Below are 19,298 nucleotides of genomic sequence, written 5' to 3' on the forward strand. Positions count from 1 at the left end.
TCAGACCTTAAAAAATCAATTCCCCATATTGGTGAAGAACAAAATTGAAATTTTATAAACAAGAGATTCAGCAACGTTCTGACATTCAGAAGCCAAGAAAAGATAATCTTGGGCTTAAAATAACATAAACCATTTCTGGTAAGGAAGTTTTCCTGACTTCAGTTGCTGAACTTATTAGCCATCTCAGTAGCACCTCCAAAATTATTAAAGGAACATCCTGAAAAAGATAAGATCATGACTTAATATAGATATAAATGAACACATATTGAAGAATTAATTTTACTAAAGAAACAAGGGACCCATGCTGGTGTTATAACCAGTTCAAAGGAAAAGTCAGTACAGCCCAAAATTATATAAAGTGAAAGAATGTTGAGATGAATTGCAAATTGAAGACAAACAGGTTTTTCTGAGGCCTGGGGAGTCACCAGGCAGGTCAGAATTTCTGTACCCCTCAAGTACAGTTGATTCTCATTACTCATGGTAGTTATGTTCTGTTTGCTCCTAGGGAAAAAGATTCCTGTGGGCCTCTGATCACAAAATTTTGTCAGTTGATCAGTACATCATCTTGTTTTTTATGTGTATTTCTGTTTAAAGCGCCTTATTTAATGTATATTGTTGATTCATGAACATTGAACTCTTGGCCAGCAGTGTTATACTTTATTCTGGATGATGCTTATCTAACCCAAGTTGGCATATCACAGCCTTCTTGAACTAGGAACACTAAACAGTACTAAACCACTACTCTTGGGGGTCACTTCAAACAGTGAAATTACCAACAAAAGGCCAAAAAATGAAAAAAATGTGCTGTTAATAGACTACAAAAAGGACACTTGTTGGCAGTGTGAGAGCTGAAACAAGAAGGCATAGCATTACCTTGTTTGACCTCAGCTGGAGCATGTGTGCTGGTGACTCAGAATTCACGGCTTTGTGCGTGTCATGGATGACCATGGAAGCATCACCCACAGGCACCGTTGCAGCCCCCGAAGAGGCTGAAAGAGATGCCAGCTTCAGAGTTCCTAGGTTGGAGGAACCCTTGGAGAATTTTGGATTTACAAATGAATTTTAGTGAGTAGGCGAATCAGAAATACAGAATCAGCAAATAAGATTATTTTGTGCATACAACTTTTGGAATTGCAAAATAACTCAAAGAAAACAAACAGGCCTATGATCTGGTGTTCTGTAAATACTGCATAGTCTCTATTGAAGCAGAAAATTTTTTTTCTACATAACTGTCTTCCCAGTCCCTAGTCCTGGTACGGCCTGTTTTTTGGCTGGGGAAATGTTCAACTTGACTACTAAGGAGACAGACATGAATTCCTTAGATTCTCAGTCAGAAGTCTGAAATAATTTTTCTCATAGTGTTATATATACATGGCGGCTTAGAAGGCTTCTAATATATTATGGGTTACATAGGATTGTGGAAATCCCTATGCACAGACCACACCCAGCTCAATTATGTCAAAATCTCAGTGATTTTTGGATCTCTACCATTTTCGTTTTCTAGAAAAATGTGTTCTAAATTTCTATGACTAATTTTCAATTGTACTTTTGGAACACAAACCAGTTTGTTTTGTGGCAAATTCTGAATAATGTGCAGGTGTGGCAGGTATAGGGTGTTACTAATCCATTTTACATAATTTTCATGGGAAGAATTGCTTTGCCAATGTTTCCAAAATACATCTACCCTCCATAATGTTTTCTATAAGATGATATATTTTTTAATTATTCTGATCTGAACCTCTTCTCTCTCCCAAAATGAAATACATGAGAATTTCAAATAGAAGTACTTTTTTAAAATGAATGGTTATAAAGCTACTTTTCTTCATCACCTTTCCTCCTTAAAATATAACTTGTGTTTATGCTATGTTTTCACCTAGGCATATTATGAGCACATAGCCTGGTGAGGAATCTTGAAACTTTGCAAGTGCTAACAAACATCAGTGTGGCCTCCCAAAGCCTTTGCTATCCTTAGCAGTGCCTGCCAGTTATGTCAGTCTGTGCCAAATTATGTGGTCGTTCTTGCTTTGTACATAAATGCACTGTAGGAAAAATCATTAAACTGTTCATTTCTGAGTATTATCAGAGCTTGCCATTAGGTTACTGGAGGGGACAGACCTTTAACAGGACTTGAACCAAGTTTACTAAAGGTAACATATTTCACAAGCAGTAAAAATACCGATGAATGTTTCTCTGTATTTCAGCATTATTGAACATAAGTGAAATGATTCTGAATTAAAATGAATGGGATTTTCTTTTATCTCATACAATACTTGGAATTCATAAATTATTGGGATCTAGTTTTGTTCAGGGGCTTTTGTTTTTGTATTTTAGTATTATTTGAAGAGATTACACCAGACATTCATGTTATAGGAAGTAGAATATCCCAGCCACAGTCTGGAGAACAGCAAAATAAATGGGTGAATTTCTGAAAAAGAAATTGAGCATGGGATATTACAGATCACATTTTAACTTTATTGGCACATTTGCCAGAGGTATTTCTCTGATACTAGGGCTTAAAATTCAAAATATCTTTGTGAAAGCATTCCAATGTGTGAAACAGCCAAGGGAGTCAGCTTCTCATCATGTAGGTGCCGGTGGTTGGATTTGTGGCTAATCCATGCCATATGGCTGCTCTCCTCAGTGGGAAGTGACGGCAGCCCTAGGAGCTTTACCCCATCCCTGGGGCAGCTGCTTGGGACTCAGTTGCTTTGATCATCTTCTGTTGCACAGCTGGGAGGAGCATGGGCTGGTTTTCAGTATCGCAGAAGAACAACACATGAAACCATTGTCATAGACTACACCTTGATTTTATACAAGCATTCTTCAGAGGATGTGTTTTTCACTTTCCTAATCTCATTCAAAAGCTCTCAAGTTGGAGTTATTTCTTTAAAAAAAAAAAAAAACTTTCAGGCTGAAAAAGAAATTCCTATGGAAATTTAAACATTTCACAAATAAGATTGCATTCTTAAATGTCTGTGTTTTATTCCCTGCAAGTTATATTATCTATCTTTTTAAGAAGTTTCAAATAGGATATAGAAACGATGAGTACAATTCATGTAACATGCTCATTAAGTACAAATGTTTGATGTCCTTTCAAGTACTATTACTCTTAACAATCATTTTGTCTTTTTAGCTAAAGCTCACCACTTCTTCCAATAGCCTTTATATTGCCACAATATCACAAAAAAATGTGGGGGAAACTGGTAGAAAATTTTTAGTGGGACCAGTAAATTTGTTCATCCAGGCACTATAAGGTAAACACTTTGGAGCAAGATGATTGGAAATGTGGTCAGATTCTTAACAGGGTTCCAGAAAAGAGCAAATTTGCATTGTAACATCAGTCCTATATAGTAGAAAATTTTGCTAAAAAATCCAAAGGGAGATTTATGTAGACTCTGACTTGAGTTTCAGTCTCTATTATGAATTGTTATTAGACTTCCTCATACCCTTCTTTGCTTTTACTTAATCAGAGAAACACAGGTGCATGTCTAGTTTTGGGAACACAGTTGTTTTCCACAGAAAAATGTGAGGGAAAGAAACTTTCCCCCCATACGTCCTTAAAATCATGGATGGCTGTGGTAAAGTAATACAGAGATGGATACTATTAGCAAATGCCGGTTTCGTCTATGTGTGTTTTTGTTTGCTTTCACTGGGTGTTTTGCCCATCCACATTCCAATCCCTATAATGATACTTCTATTTATTGTTGTTATCACCATCAACAGCAACTATAATCTGGCTCACAATTCCCAAGTCAGTTCACTCCTTAGCTACCAGGAGAAAACTCAAACCAGTTGTTCTTTTATGTGTACAAAACCCCGGTCTTCTCACATTGCAGTGACCCCGACAACATTTTTAGACTTTCACAGACAGAAGAGATAATAGAGCTAATGTCTGCATTCTGATGCAGTTTAAAAAACTGCTTTTTCTCCCTTGTGATTGAAAGATTAACTGTGTAAATGAGTGATTACCAGGTATGTGTGTGTTATAATAGCAATTCCTAAATATTTCTCATTTCTTCTTCAGTTCCTCTTACGATGTCTTTCTTGTCTGGAGAGTTTGGGGTGGGAGGCTGAGGGGGAGGGAAGATAAGTTATCTCACCCATCATTTGGCAATAAAAGTTTACAGAGATCTCAGGTAACTTACCAGTAACCATTGTAGCCAGACATAGAATTGACACTAGAAACCATTTACCTGCTTCATAACTAGGGGAGGAACATATGGAAGGATTCTTAAAACAGTCTTTTCAACTCATTTACAAAAATGAACAGGAAAAATGGTTAGGAAATCACACAGATTGAAAGGACATGGGTGAAATAGATTTTTTTTTTTAATGCAGTTACGGGACTTTTTAAAATAAATGCAGTTTTATTATGATGTGGTTATGTGCATAGACTTAACCTGAGTTAAAATCCAAGCTTTGCCACTTATTAACAATGTGGCTTTAGGCTGCTTATCTCCTCTATTTTTCCTTATACTTAGATATAAAATAAGGATATTTATAATGCCTAACCCATAAACCAAGAAACCTATGAGCTTAATTTTAAAACTCAGTGCAGTTACATTTAAAGCACTTAGCACAGGACCTAGAACGTGGAATACCAGGCACATTCTTGACTGGAGGTCTTTGTACTTGTGTTCTCTGCCTGCAAGCTCTCTTTCCAGACATCCACATGACTAACTCTGACCTTTACATCTTCACTCAAATGTGATCTTTTCAGATGCAAGATGCCCCGTCTGCCCTCTCTAAGTGTGTGTATATGTGTGTGTGTGTTTAATTGGATGTTTTACTATGTGTGGGTGCCAGGTCGCTTCAGTCATGTCTGACTCTGTGAACCTATGGACTGTAGGTTGCCAGGCTCCTCTGTCCATGGGATTCTCCAGGCAAGAATACTAGAGTGGATCTAGAATACTAGATCACCATGACCTCCTCCATGTGATCTTCCCAAGCCAGGGATGGAACTCACATCTCTTATGTCTCCTGCATTGGAAGGCAGGTTCTTTACCACTAGTGCCACCTGGGAAGCCCTGTTTTACTATAACAACACCTAATATACTATTTACTAGTTAACTTCTCCTTCCCATAAATACTTGAAGAAACTTGGGGATTTTTTGTTTACCGCTTCACCTCTGGTTTCCATAGAGTTCCTAACACAGAGAAAGTAATTGATAATATTTATTAAATGTATAACAAATGTACAGTAAATAGTTATATCTGCTTTATTGAATTGAACGTTTTTTATAATTATCAGCACCATTTGCTGATTAATGTAGAAAATGCTTGAGGAGTTTATAGTGTAAAAATTATACTCAGTTCATAGTATTAGTTTGCTTACCAAAACCTCTTTCTGTAGTAAATAGCTAGACCAACTTATACCTAACAATATTCAAAGCATCATAAATTTAAAACTAATGGGTTACAATATGACAAATTTTATTTACATTAATACTTTTGAAGTTAAGTAAGTAAAGTATAGAAAGTAAGCTGCTAGTAAGTTGAAAATCAAACGAGGGAAAAATAATAGCTTTAACATTTATCAAGAGCTTACTATAATCCACAAGAAACAATATAGTGTACTTAAGGCGCAGGCTCCAGAATTAGGCTGTGTGTATTCAGATTCTGCTTGTGCCCTTTCCTAGAGTGACCTTGTGCTAGGTAGTTCCCTAGTCATTCTGGGCCACAGTTTCCTCAGTTATATAAAGGAACTCATATAAATTCATATAAAGGTTTTAGAAAAATGCTTGTCTCATAGAACTTAAATACCAGGTGCTAAGCACTTTAATGAATTAGTTTGTTTAATCCTCATGACAACCTCTAAAGGAGGTACTATTCTTATGCTCTTTAGTAAATTTTTTGAAATTCAAATAACTACTTGTTAATATCTTATATTAAGTTCAGGGTCTGTGGAAGGTATTTTAAGACATTTGTTTCATTTTCTTTCCTCCTCTATTTCCTTATAGCAAATGGGCTTTCTTCAAAGAGTTCCAGCAGTGGAGTTATTGTTTTCCCTTTTTAAACACTGAATTAGGCACACTAGCAGTATACTTTGAATTGAGTTTCTTAAGTTTCATGTTTATGGCAAAGTTGAATTCTAACTAAGAAGCTTGTTGAAACGTAAGCTTCGTGGTAGCAAATACTATACTCACCTAGAGGCACTAGAATTCATGACAACTCCTAAGATCAAGAAAGTTACTTAATTAGACTATGATTTTCAGTTTGGACATTTTATATTTGACTACATGATTCAGCCATGAATCAAATGTCCCAAGATGAGTTATTTGAAGAAAGTTCTGGGAGAGAAGAATGATAAATTACAGGGATGGAAAATTGATCTAATGAAGAAAAGTGAGTTATATAGATAGGTTGCTTGGACTGGGGAATAGAAGGATGATGTAATTATACTTTCGAGGAGGAGTGTTTATTTGGTTTATAGAATAAGGTATACTTCTGCTTTAAGTATAGTTCTTCAAAGATATGGAGAAAAACCCAAAGCAGAAGGTATAGACATATATGGGGCTTCCCAGATGGCACTAGTAGTAAAGAACCCACCTGCCAATACAGGAGATAAATGAGATGTTTGATCCCTGGGTCAGGAAGATTCCCTGGAGGAGGGCATGGCAACCCACTGCAGTATTCTTGCCTGGAGAATCCCATAGAAAGAGGAGCCTGGCGGGCTACAGTCCATAGGGTCACAAAGAGTTGTATATGACTGAAGCCACTTAGCATAGCATAGACATATATAAATCCAGTTTTCAAAATTGTAAAACACTGAGAAGGACTTTGCAGAGAAGGTATGATTCTCAGAAGAGAGTGAACAGATTATACTAGAGTAGGGCTTCCCAGGTGGCTCAGTGGTAAAGAATTCACCTGCCAGTGCAGGAGATGCATGTTCGATCCCTGGGTCAGGTAGATCCCCTGGAGAAGGAAATGGCAACCCACTCCAGTATTCTCACCTGGTAAGTCCCACGACAAAGGAGCCTGGCAGACTACGGTACACGGGGTCACTGAAGAGTTGGACACAAGTTAGGGACTAAGCAGAAACAACTCAAATATCTATGCGTAACAATCTCCTGGAATCAATTAAGTGCAGATTCCCAGGTCCCCTCAAGAGCTGATCCAGTGGACCTCCGGTCAGGCCTAAGAATTTGTATTGTTACCAGACACTTGAATGGGATTCTAATGTTGACAGCCCTTGAAACAAATGTTGAAAAACTTCTTGAGTTTAATCAGTAGCCTATCATAGTCCAGGGAGCTAACCAAGTAATCTCTTATGGTCTCTTCCAACTCTGATTTATATAGTTGTGTACATGTTTTTCTATAATCACTTCAAGTGAGCTCCAAACTGTCTTCAAGGCACCGGCTCTTAGAAAGCATGAGATGGGTTGTGTGGTTCAGTGCTCCTCATTTCAGTTACTGAAGTCACATATTAAACCACAGGAGGAATGTGAATTTTTACATAATATATAACCATTAATGTTTGAACAGTATCCAGCAGAGAGAAATTAAGTCATGGCTTGCACCTTTAAGATATGGTAAATCACCTTCAGGCAATAGTTAAGACCCTCTTGTCACATAGGATTAGAAAGGAACACATTACTAAGTATTTATACTTAAGATGTGTTGACACATACTCCTGATAAATGAACGTTAAATTTATGAAAGTTAGCCTCTGCTTGCTGTGTTCTTCAGGGATCCTCTTTAATTGTGTTTTTGTGGGTTTATTATTGTCTTTGTTTTCTAGGATGGAGCTATGACGTTGAGGAGAGAAAGGTTCCGAAACCTAAGTCCAAGTCTTATGGCGCAAACTTTTCTTGGAATAAAAGAACAAGAGTATCCACAAAATAGGTTGGCATGGACTGTATCTCTGTGCTTGACTGTGAATAAAGTCAGCTGTGCAGTATTTATAGTCTGTGTATAATACACCTCTTAATCTCCTAATAAATTTGACCTTTAAACTACAGAAACATTTTTATGGTGTCTATTTTAAATGTTTTTTGATGTCCCAAATTAAACATGTTATAATTTCCTTTACAGGTGATCATACCTCTAGGAAATTTCAGCACTTAAAAAATCTATTAAAAGAAATGTTTGAAATCAGCTGCAACATTGAAGTTTTACACTTGTTTTTTATGGCCATCCTCAAGTTCATAGTGTTTGTAAACTGCCAGCCATCATTATCAAAATACTGTCTTACAAATTTTCCTGTTATCATAGGTAAAGAAATTCATGATTACATTGCAGTCTGATAAACCTAAGCCCAAATCTCCTTTTTATTGAAATTTGCTTCTTTATTTAGAACTATTTCTCTAAACTTCTTTGAACCTGAATGAATTGTGTTCCATACTAAACTTTGCCCACTAATCAGTACTTCATGCTTCTGATGGTTCAGGTAAAGATTTTATATTCTCGTGAATTAAAAGACTCAGAAAATACAAACCAATTCTTTGTTAGATATGTCTAGTGTTCACTGTTTTTAGAAAATGTATGTAAATACATGTTTTTGTTATGTGCTAATCATTTAGATACACAGTATGAGTTACCAAGCACATACTCTTGTCAGGTACTCAGTAAACACTCAGTAAACACTATATACTAACTATATAAAACTCAGTAAACACTATATACTAACCTTCATAATAATTCAGTTTTCCCCATTTTGCAAACACATAAATTAAGGCTTAAAATGACTAGATAACATGCTCAAAATCACACAAGTAAATAGCATGTGAACCCATTTCTGTCTGTCTTCAAAGCACATACTATTAATTACTTTAGTTACAGAGAAATAGGTTTGATTAATGGCAGATAATTTCTTTGGATTGCTAATACATTCTTTGATGTGTCAAAAATTATATAGTAAATATACAGTTTCTTACAATCGCATTTCATAAAAACACTAATAGCACATTGACCTAGCCCAACAAAGAAAACATGTCAGAGTATAAATTTTTACGATATTGTTTTGAAGAGCCTATTGGAAGTCTCTTCTTCAGAATGTTAACTGCATATTCCATTTTAATTCTAAAAATTATCTTCCAGACAAATAGCCTGTGCATGTACACAGAAGTGAATGTACCAAGGATATTACAGAATTGTTTCTAATAGCTAGTAAGTGGAAATAATCTAAATGTCTATTAAAATGGAATAAAGTTAAATGGAGAGTTAATACAGCTATTGTAAAGAACAAGAAATAATCTGTATGAGCTGTCTGGAATGATATTCAAGATACAGTGCTAAGTGAAAGAAAAGAGTAGTAAATAATATCTGGGGTGAGGTGGGCAGCACATGCTGTTATATATGCACCTAGAATATTTTAGGAAAAATATATAAGAAACTGGTAACTTGATTTTACTGGTTACCACTGGTTGTGGGAGAAGGGAGTCATGGGTCTTTCACATTTAACTTTCAATATGCTTTTTAAATACACTAAGGATGTATTATATGTATAAGTATACATAATTATAAATATCTTTTATACTACAGTTCATATCATGCCATCTTAACCTTTACTTGAAAAATTATATATTTTAATTACTACCAATTTAGGATTTTAAATAAGAGGTAAACTCTACAAAATGATAAAATATAGCTGTTAAGTTCCACAGATATTTCAGTGAATATAAGGTTAAATTTCAGTTTTTAAAAAAACTACTTATATCCCATACAATAAGGCAATCCAAGCAAGTTTTCTTCAAAAAAATAATTTAGTATTCTACCTTAAGTTTGGTTTTTAACAAAATATAACACTTTTTATTTCTGTTGTTACTCTGGTAGAACTAACTTCAAGGGCCACCTTGTGCATCTGCTGAAAATTCAGTATACTTTTGTAATATCTGGTCCTTATTTACATAATAAGTCAATGCCCAACTCTTTCTGGGTTGTTTCCATCTTTCATCCTATATTAGCTGCTGATACAGTGATTGTATGTTCATATTTCATATAAATTATAATTTATTTAAGACTAGCATAAAGGAGTCCCCTTTTGTTTTGGGGGGTGTTAAGTATGACAGGTCCTAAAAGAAAGAAAATAAACTAGACAGCTCTCATTTTTATAGAATCTGTCTTATGCAATGCTAAGGGATCCTGTGATGTAAATTTTCTAAGTCAAAAAGCAGGTACTTTGCCAATAATCCTGAAATAGATGTTTTAGTGACTTTTAACATTATTTATTAATATCTTGTTCTTTTACACTATTTTAATTTAAAAATTTTAGTGCTATCATTTTGATTGCAGATACAAAGTTATTATCTTTATTGACTGATTCTGATCCAGTTTTAAGTTATCCAGTTACTTATAAACCATAATGACAAGACTGACAAGGTCCCCCTGCCCCTGTGTTACAGACCTACAGAGGGGGTTTATATTCTGCTAGCAATTGCCAATTTAATATGAGTAAAGACTGAGTTAGACAACTTGGACTTGAATTCTGGTTCAGCCATTTACTAGCTCGGTGATCTTTACAAAGTCAATTAAATTTCTGTTTCCTCATCTCCAGAATGGGGGTTATCAACTTAATGGGGTAGGTAAATATAGTCTGAGTGACTTTATTAAGCACTCACTCTGTCATGCACAGGGCACTGTTAGACTTGTGTGGGCATTCTGTCTCTTCTAGGAAGATATCCTGGGGCACCCCAGCCCTATGAAGCTGATGTTGCAGAACTAACTTTTTAGGACAATCAGGTGCTTATAGTGTTTATTACTTTGTATTTTTAATGATGTCTTTAAATTATTTCTTTAAAATATTTGTGCTTTGGTTATAAAAGTGTTGCAAAAATATTTGATATAGAAATCAAAAAATATTTGATATAGAAATCAAAGAATCATAAATTCCACCACTCTTAAGATAACCATAGTTATATACCTGGTGTGTGTGTTTCTGGTATTATTTTTCTTCATAACACATGTTGCTTTTATAAAACTAAAGTTCATTTAAAAAAAAAAAACTGCACTGTTTTCACACTTTCCACCAACTATATTGTGTTTTCCCATGACATTTTTTATATGTTGAAAAACAGAAGTTTAAATTGTGTATTAATTTGATTTTCTGGCTTTTTGCTTTTATATTTAAAAACATAACTGTTACCTCCCCAGCCAGACTGCAAATGTCTAGAAGTGTAAGTTCTGAAATTTCTTTCTCAGTGTCTTCTTCGAAGCCTCACTCATGGAAAAGCTGGATAAACAACGGTTAGTTTGATTGTTTAAATGATTCTGAATACAAACCAAACCTAATCTGTCCCAATCTCCTCTGATTTTCAGTTGATATCTCTTTGAAACTGTTAGTGGATATTTACTGGAACTCTATTCAATAGCTGCTCAAGTGTTGACTTTATTTATACTCATCTAAGAATTATACTGACCACTCAAGAGTTAATTTTATTTTAAATGGATTTTTAAAATTTTAGGTCTCAAGATTTTTAATTATTTAAATCTTGTTTTATGTTAATGTTAAAACGATAGAAAAGTTAATTACATTGAGTTTCATTGCAGTGGGTTTCTTTGGAAAACAAATATTAATCCTATATGGGTAATGAAGATTAAATCACGAAATTGGGAAAAATAGATTTTGAATTGTAATTTAATTGATTACCTATAGATATATAGACATGATTACACCTGTACTTTGGACTCTGGGAACCTAATAAGGAGCTTCAGTGTCTCTCCAGTTTAACAAGAATAAGTCCAGGAGATTTCATTACTTACTGCAGGAAACTCATGATGCTAATTTTTGTGATCAAAGCCTGCCAGCAGTGGTATGTGATGATAATTATCATAATGTAATAGATTTTCTCCTAAAGATCAGTGATTATATTTTTAAGCTTTTTTTTCTCTTCACTGGGATTTTCTGTAAATTTCTACTATAAGAAAAAAATTTTTTAAATACTCATATACCCTTCACTTAAGTTTACTAGTTAATATTTTGTCACATGCATTTTCCTTCCTCCCTGCAGTCTTCATTTAAAAGTAAGGTTCAGGCATCACATCTCTAAATACTTTAGAAAAAGACATTCTATATTCTACAACAGCATTGTCACAATTTTTAAAAATTCAGCTGTTAATAGTTTAACAATTGTCCATATTCAGACTTCACCAGATTGCCCCAATATTGTTCTTTACACTGATTTATTTCAATCCCATATCTAGTCAGTAATTGTATATTAAATTTAGTTTCCTTTTATTTTGCACAGTTTACTTGCTTTTTTGTTTCTTCTGTAGCATTTGGGTGTTTTTGAAGAATTCAGGCTGTACTTTAAAAACTGTTCCACAATTTGGGTTTCTCTCATTGTTTTCTCATGTTGAGATTTGAGTTAAATATTTCCTGTAATAATCCAAAGAATGCTAACACAATGGTGAAATTCTGTTGGGAAACAGATTTATGCAATCTCAAATGTGCCAACCCATACATTATGTACTAACAGAGACAAGAGTACTTATGATGGAGAAATTGGGCATGTACTACCTCAACCAAGTGTTCAAACTTAAAGTCACCAACTAATAGTAATTTTTTGTTTTTCTCAAAGAATCAATCCTGGCAGCACGTAAAATCACTGTCCAGTTATTGGTAATGTCAATGTGATCACTTGGTTAAAGTGGTACATGCCAGGGTTTCCATCATAGAGTACTTTTATCTCTTACTTAGTAATCTGTGGGTTGATACTTCAAGATTACATAAATCCTGTTTCCCAAGAAAATTTTACCAAATTGTGTAAGGATTTTTGGACTATCCTTACCCAAATCAGGTACTATACCAGAGATTGCAAATGGTAATTTTTTAGTTCTTTCAATTCTCCATTTACTGGATGACCCCCACCAATTTATTATTACTGACTTATGGATTCTTTTTTATTTAGTATTCATTATTGTCCTTATGGGACTTCCCTGTAGCTCAGATGGTAAAGAATCTGCCTGCAATAAAGAATAAAGAATCTGGAACAATATATGTTAGGTTTACCTTGTACATTCCCCACTTAGACCTGGAATCAGTTATTTCTTTAAGAAGTTCTGTTTCCTTTTAGTAGAAAGTAATATTTTGAAATCAATGTTAGGGTGTTATCCCTGCATCCGTAGCACTATTTAAGATAGACAAGACATGGAGACAACCTAAATGTCCATCAGTAGATGAATGGATAAAGAAGATGTGGTGTATACAATGGAATATTACTCAGCCATAAAAAGAATGAGATAATGCCATTTGCATATGGATGAAACTAGAGATTATCATACTAAGCAAAGTAAGTCAGAAGGAGACAGATACCGTATGATATCACTTACATGTGGAAGCTAAAATATGACACAAATGAACATATTTATGAAACAGAAACAGACTCACAGAGAACAAACTTCTAGTTGCCGAAGGGGAGGGAAGGACTGAGAGTTTGGGATCAACAGATGCAAACTAGTATATATAGGATAGGACAGATAAACAAGGTCCTACTGAATAGCACAGGGAACTATTTTCAATATTCTGTGATAAATCATAATGGGAAAGAATTTGAAAAAATATATATATATGTATAACTGAATCACTTTGCTATGTAGTAAAAAGCAACATAAGATTATAAATCAACTATACTTAAAAAAATTTTTTTTAATTGGGGTGCTATATAGGCCCATGTAAGTGGGCAAAGTTTACACACATACACACATTTTATAATATCTTGATAACCCAATTCCAGTCCAGTGGCTCAGACTTCCTTCTCTGCACCTTTCCCTTCCACTCCTCCCACCCCCACTTAATATTTTAACACCTTTCTGTCACAATGACAATCCTGGTTCCTAACATCAGTGTATTACTCTTTTATTCTCAAAATACACACAAAATGGTTTTAAAATCACTAATACCACCGGTCACGAGGTAAAGTACAAGATATCGCCAACAATTTCTTCAGAAAAACTGTTTCCTGGGTTATTGAATTAACTCTATGTTATCTATTTTCATATACAACTAGGTTCATTTGTTCTTTGTATTCATCTATAGGATGTTTTCTTTCTTGTTCATTTATTGTTTAAACATGTAAAATTTTAACATGGTCAAAAGTCAAAATTGTACTAAAAAGTTGAAGGAGCCCTATTCTTACCCACCCTCTATAGTGGAACCAAGTTTATTTCTGATTTATATTTCATTTTGCAAATTAAGGAAATGTACATATTCATATCCTTTCATATGCAAAGCAGACTGTATACTCTTGTACTTTGCTGTGTTTTTTTCTTAGTATATATCATATCAGCTCTATGCTTAAATTTTGTACATCCTAGTGAATGTAAAACCCCAATAAATTTGACAACCATAAAAACAAACCTCAGTGTGGATGTCAGAGCAACACTTAAAATGTTCATGATCTATGAGCATTTGTTATGGCTTATAATGGTTAAACAGGAAAACAACTGTATGTAAGGTTTTTGATACTTGATTGATAAGATCAAAGTGTTAAAATCCACATACAGAATAATCTAAAAGTCAGATTTTCCATTCCTGCAGCATTTGCACCATGACTAGGATGGTGCATATGGAACAAAGCAACATGAAGAAATATTGGAAGAAATATTACTCAAAACTGACATCTGCAAAAACCAAAAAATTAGATACCTCTCTAGTTTTCCATCATTGTGTAAAACAAAACAAAATTCTTAACATGCCTTATTTGGTGAAACATTCATTTTTGGTGTGATCTGGTTTTCTGTTTATAAATCTACTTGTGGGAAGATGAATTCAATTTTAGTTATAGTGACTGCAGGATACCTATGAGCTATCAGTTAAAGATTCATAGCCCTCCATTGGAAATGTGAGTCTGGAGCTTAGCATATAGACCAAGAGCATTGGCTGTACTGTAATAATAAAAGCTCTGGAGATGAACAGAGTAGTGACTATAAGATTATAAAAAACAGGAGGGTCCATGACAATGCCTTAGGGAAATTACTTTCAGTAAACAAAGAGGAAGAGGTGGTAAGTAAGGAATGCATGCATGCATGCTAAGTCATTTTAGTCATGTCAGGCTCTGTGCAACCCTATGGACTATAGCCCACCAGGCTCCTCTGTCCGGGATTTCCCAGGCAAGGTTACTGTAGTGGATTGCCATGTCATCCTCCAGGGAATCTTCTTAGCCCAGAACCACCGTATTCTTTAAACTGTTAAGTTTGTTTGGCAGTACATAGTTATGGCTGTTTGCAAGAAATTTAGTTTAGAAGAGCCTTCAAAGATAACAGTAATATAAAGTTGTGGAACAAGGAGTAACTTACACAAGTTGACAAAACCAGTCTTTTAATCACAATGAGGCTTCATAACTGTCTCTCGTTTTGAATAGTTACCTAGAACAGTCATGTGCCAACTATGACCTATGAATAAAATCATGCCTGCTTGAGCCAAAAAAAGTTTAAGTAAATAAAACTTGTAATAAATAAATAAACTTAATGGATTCAATACCCGCTTTGAAAGAGAAACTAAAGCACAGTATTCTTTAGTAAGACAACTATTAGGTCAAATGTCAGATATGCCACTTGCACTTGACCTCTCTCATGCCTTAGTGCCCTTATCAAGTGTCATTGAATCAATCAGCACTTAGTAGATACTTGATAAATATTAGACACTTTTCCTTCATGAAAATTCACATCATTCATTAAATATTATTTGTGGCCAGGCATTTGGCTAAATTGACATGTACTTGCTAGGATCTCTACTTAAGTAATTTTTTAAAACCTTAACCATAATGTAAGATAGATAAAGCAGGATGCCTACAGATATAAATAGAACTTATAAAATAATGTACAGTTTCATTTTTAAAGTTGTACTTGTAATCAAGAATAAACAGGACTTAGCAGACCTGTTGTGACTACTTGAACTAATGAATGGTTTTATGAGTAAGCAATGAAAATAATGTATTTGAATACAGAGTGATTAAGCATATGTTACTATCTAACTTGAATTTACTCTTTAATGAATATTTCATGACAAAATCAATAATAGTAGGTTATACTGTAATATCTGCTGATATTTTGCTTTATGAATACATACACCCTGATCATTATCAGTAACCCTGCCCTTGAACCACTGCTGTAAACCTCCTCACCAAACACTCTTGGGTTGTGATACACAGTTTTTGAGACATGAGCCTGCTGTGTCCCACTTTGTCTGGTAAAGCAACAAAACTATTCTTTTCTATTTCACCCAAAACTCTTTCTCTAAGATTCAATTCAGCATCAGTGCACAGAGGCTGGGTTTTCAGCATTAATACAAATTTACAATTCTTAAAATGGAGGAAATATTTTGGACATAATATGATTTTTACAAAGGGATTTCCATGTGAGTCTCAAGTAATATACACCACAATTAAAGCATGCTTTACTCTTTTAAAAATGGCAGCTAACTTAAGGGGACAAGTGTAGTACACTTGTGAAATATAGATTATAAATTTGCAAGATACATAATAATTGATCTTTAAATTAAAAAATCACTAACAATGAGGAGATGAACTATAGAGAACCATAAGATGAATAGGAATCAAGTAAGTATGATAGTGAAGGACAGGGAAGCCTTGCATGCTGCAGTCCATGGGGTCGCTAAGAGTTAGACACAATTGAGTGACTGAACAACAAAGTATGTAAAAGTGTGGAAGGACCCGGGAGTAGACATACTACAATTTTGCCGTATATTAAAGGATCACTCACCTAGAGCCAGACATCCTGGAATGTGAAGTCAAGTGGGTCTTAGGAAGCATCACTATGAACAAAGCTAGTGGAGGTAATGGAATTCCACCTGAGCTATTTCAAATCCTAAAAGATGATGCTGTGAAAGTGCTGCACTCAATATGCCAGCAAATTCAGAAAACTCAGCAGTGGCCACGGGACTGGAAAATGTCAGTTTTCATTCCAATCCCAAAGAAAGGCAATGCCAAAGAATGTTCAGACTACCACACAATTGCACTCATCTCACACGCTAGCAAAGGAATGCTCAAAATTCTTCAAGCCAGGCTTCAACAGTACATGAACTTCCAGATGTTCAAGCTGGATTTAGAAAAGGCAGAGGAATCAGAGATTAAATTGCCAACATCCATCAGAACACAAAAAAGCAAGAGAGTGTCCAGAGAAACATCTACTACTGCTTTATTCACTATGCTAAAGCCTTTGGTTGTGTGGATCACAACAAACTGGAAAATTTCTAAAGAGATGGGAATACCAGACCACCTTACCTGCCTCCTGAGAAATCTGTATGCAGGTTAAGAAGCAACAGTTAGAATTGGATGTTCAATAACAGACAGATTCCAAATCGGGAAAGGAGTATATCAAGGCTGTATATTGTTACCCTGCTTGTTTAACTTAAATACAGAGTACATCATGTGAAATGCTGGGCTGGATGAAGCACAAGCTGGAATCAAGATTGCAGGGAGAAATATCAATAAACAGAGATATGCAGATGACATCAACCATATGGCAGAAAGCGAAGAGGAACTGAAGAGCCTCGATGAAAGAGGAGAGTGAAAAAGCTGGCTTAAAACTCAACATTCAGAAAACTAAGATCATTCAGAAAACATCATCTAGTCCCATCACTTCATGGCAAATAGATGGGGAAACTATGGGAACAGTGACAGACTTTATTTTCTTGGGCTCCAAAATCACTGCAGATGGTGACTCCAGATATGAAATTAAAAGATGCTTGCTCCTTGAAAGAAAAGCTATGACAAACCTATACAGCATATTAAAAAGCAGACACATTACTTTGCCAACAAAGGCCCCTCTCAGCAAGGCTATAGTTTTTCCAGTAGTCATGTATGGATGTGAGAGTTGAACTATAAAGAAAGCTGAGCGCTGAAGAATTGATGCCTTTGAACTGTCCTGTTGGAAAAGACTCTTGAGAGTCCCTTAGCAAGGAGATCCAACCAGTCCATACTAAAGGAAATCAGTCCTGAATATTTATTGGAAGGACTGATACTGAAGCTGAAATTCCAATACTCTGGCCACCTGATGTGAAGAATTGACTCATTTGAAAAGACCTTGATGCTGGGAAAGATTGAAGGCAGGAGGAGAAAGGGACGAAAGAGGGTGAGATGGTTGGATGGCATCACCAACTCGATGGACATGAGTTTGAGTAAGCTCCAGGAGTTGGTGATGGACAGGGAATACTGGAATGTTGCAGTCCATGTGGTTGCAGAGTCCGACAGGACTGAGTGACTGAACTGAACTGATGCAAAGGATAAACGGAGGTAAGTGAAGAATTGTTTCAGTTAAATTTCCAAAGGATTAAATACACAATCCATTTTGCTTTAAGTTATACCACTTAAAGAAATATATGGAGAGAATTCCAGAGAAGAAAACAACATCCAAATGTCAAAAGGTGCATCATATTAAAAAACAAAAAGTCTTAGCACATGTCAATTACTGGGAACCATTCAAAATAAAATAGCTTGGACAATCACAAAGGTTTCAGAGACAACCAAGAGCTGAGGCAAGGTTAAACAATGAGAGTAATCTACTACACAAGGTCAGTTCCTTCAGGACTAGGAGAGGTGGCTACTTTATTTAATGCATAAAAACCAACATGGAGAAAATGAAGAAATAGAGGGTATGTTACAAACAGAAGAACAAGATTAAACCTTAGAAAAACTCCTTAATAAAACAGAGATAAGTGATTTACCAGATAAAAGAGATCAGAATAATGGCTGTAAATGATAATGAACAAACTTGGGAAAAGAACAGATAAACACAGTGAGAACTTCTACAAAAAAATGGAAAATATTTTTAAAGTGCCAATAGAAGTAACACACATGAAAATACAGTAACTGAAAATCACAGGAGAGGGGTTCAACATTAGACTGCATAAAACAGGAAAAAAGATCCATAACCTCCAGGCCAGAGTAAAAGAAATTTACACAGTCAGTGCAGCAAAAAGGAAGAAAAAAGAATGAAAAAAATAGAAGACAGCTTAAGGGACTTACAGGGCAACATTAAGCAAGATAATACTCACATTAAGTCCTAGAAGGAGAAGATGGAAAGAAAAGGGAAAAAAGCTTACATGAAAAAAAATAATGGCTGAAAATTTCCCCCACCTGGGGCAGAAACAGACATCTGGATCCAGGAAACCCAGAGAGTTACAAATAAGATGAACCCAAAGAGACTTACATCAAGACACATAAGTAAAATGTCAAAAGTTTAAGACAGGCGAGAGAACAAGATGGTGGAGGAGTAGGTGGACGTGGAGTACATCTCTCTCCACGGATACATCAGGAACACACCTTCAGACACAGACGTGCATGCAGAATGCCAGCAGAGAGCAGACAGGAGGACCTGACTAGAGGAAAAGAATATAAAGA

General features: G+C 35.2%; 1 protein-coding gene across 1 annotated transcript in view; it reads left to right on the top strand.

The window, feature by feature from the left end:
• The window catches only part of NDUFS4 (NADH:ubiquinone oxidoreductase subunit S4), a 116,312-nt gene extending 108,348 nt beyond the window's left edge, over positions 1-7,964 (top strand). Inside the window, exon 5 of the mRNA XM_070476669.1 lies at positions 7,742-7,964. Coding sequence (XP_070332770.1) covers positions 7,742-7,845 — 104 coding nt within the window. The 3' untranslated portion in view covers positions 7,846-7,964. The remainder of the gene's footprint in view (positions 1-7,741) is intronic.
• Positions 7,965-19,298: the final 11,334 nt, after the last annotated feature.

This window comes from Odocoileus virginianus, chromosome 14 (assembly GCF_023699985.2).
Source record: "Odocoileus virginianus isolate 20LAN1187 ecotype Illinois chromosome 14, Ovbor_1.2, whole genome shotgun sequence".
Classification (NCBI taxonomy): Eukaryota; Metazoa; Chordata; class Mammalia; order Artiodactyla; family Cervidae; genus Odocoileus; species Odocoileus virginianus.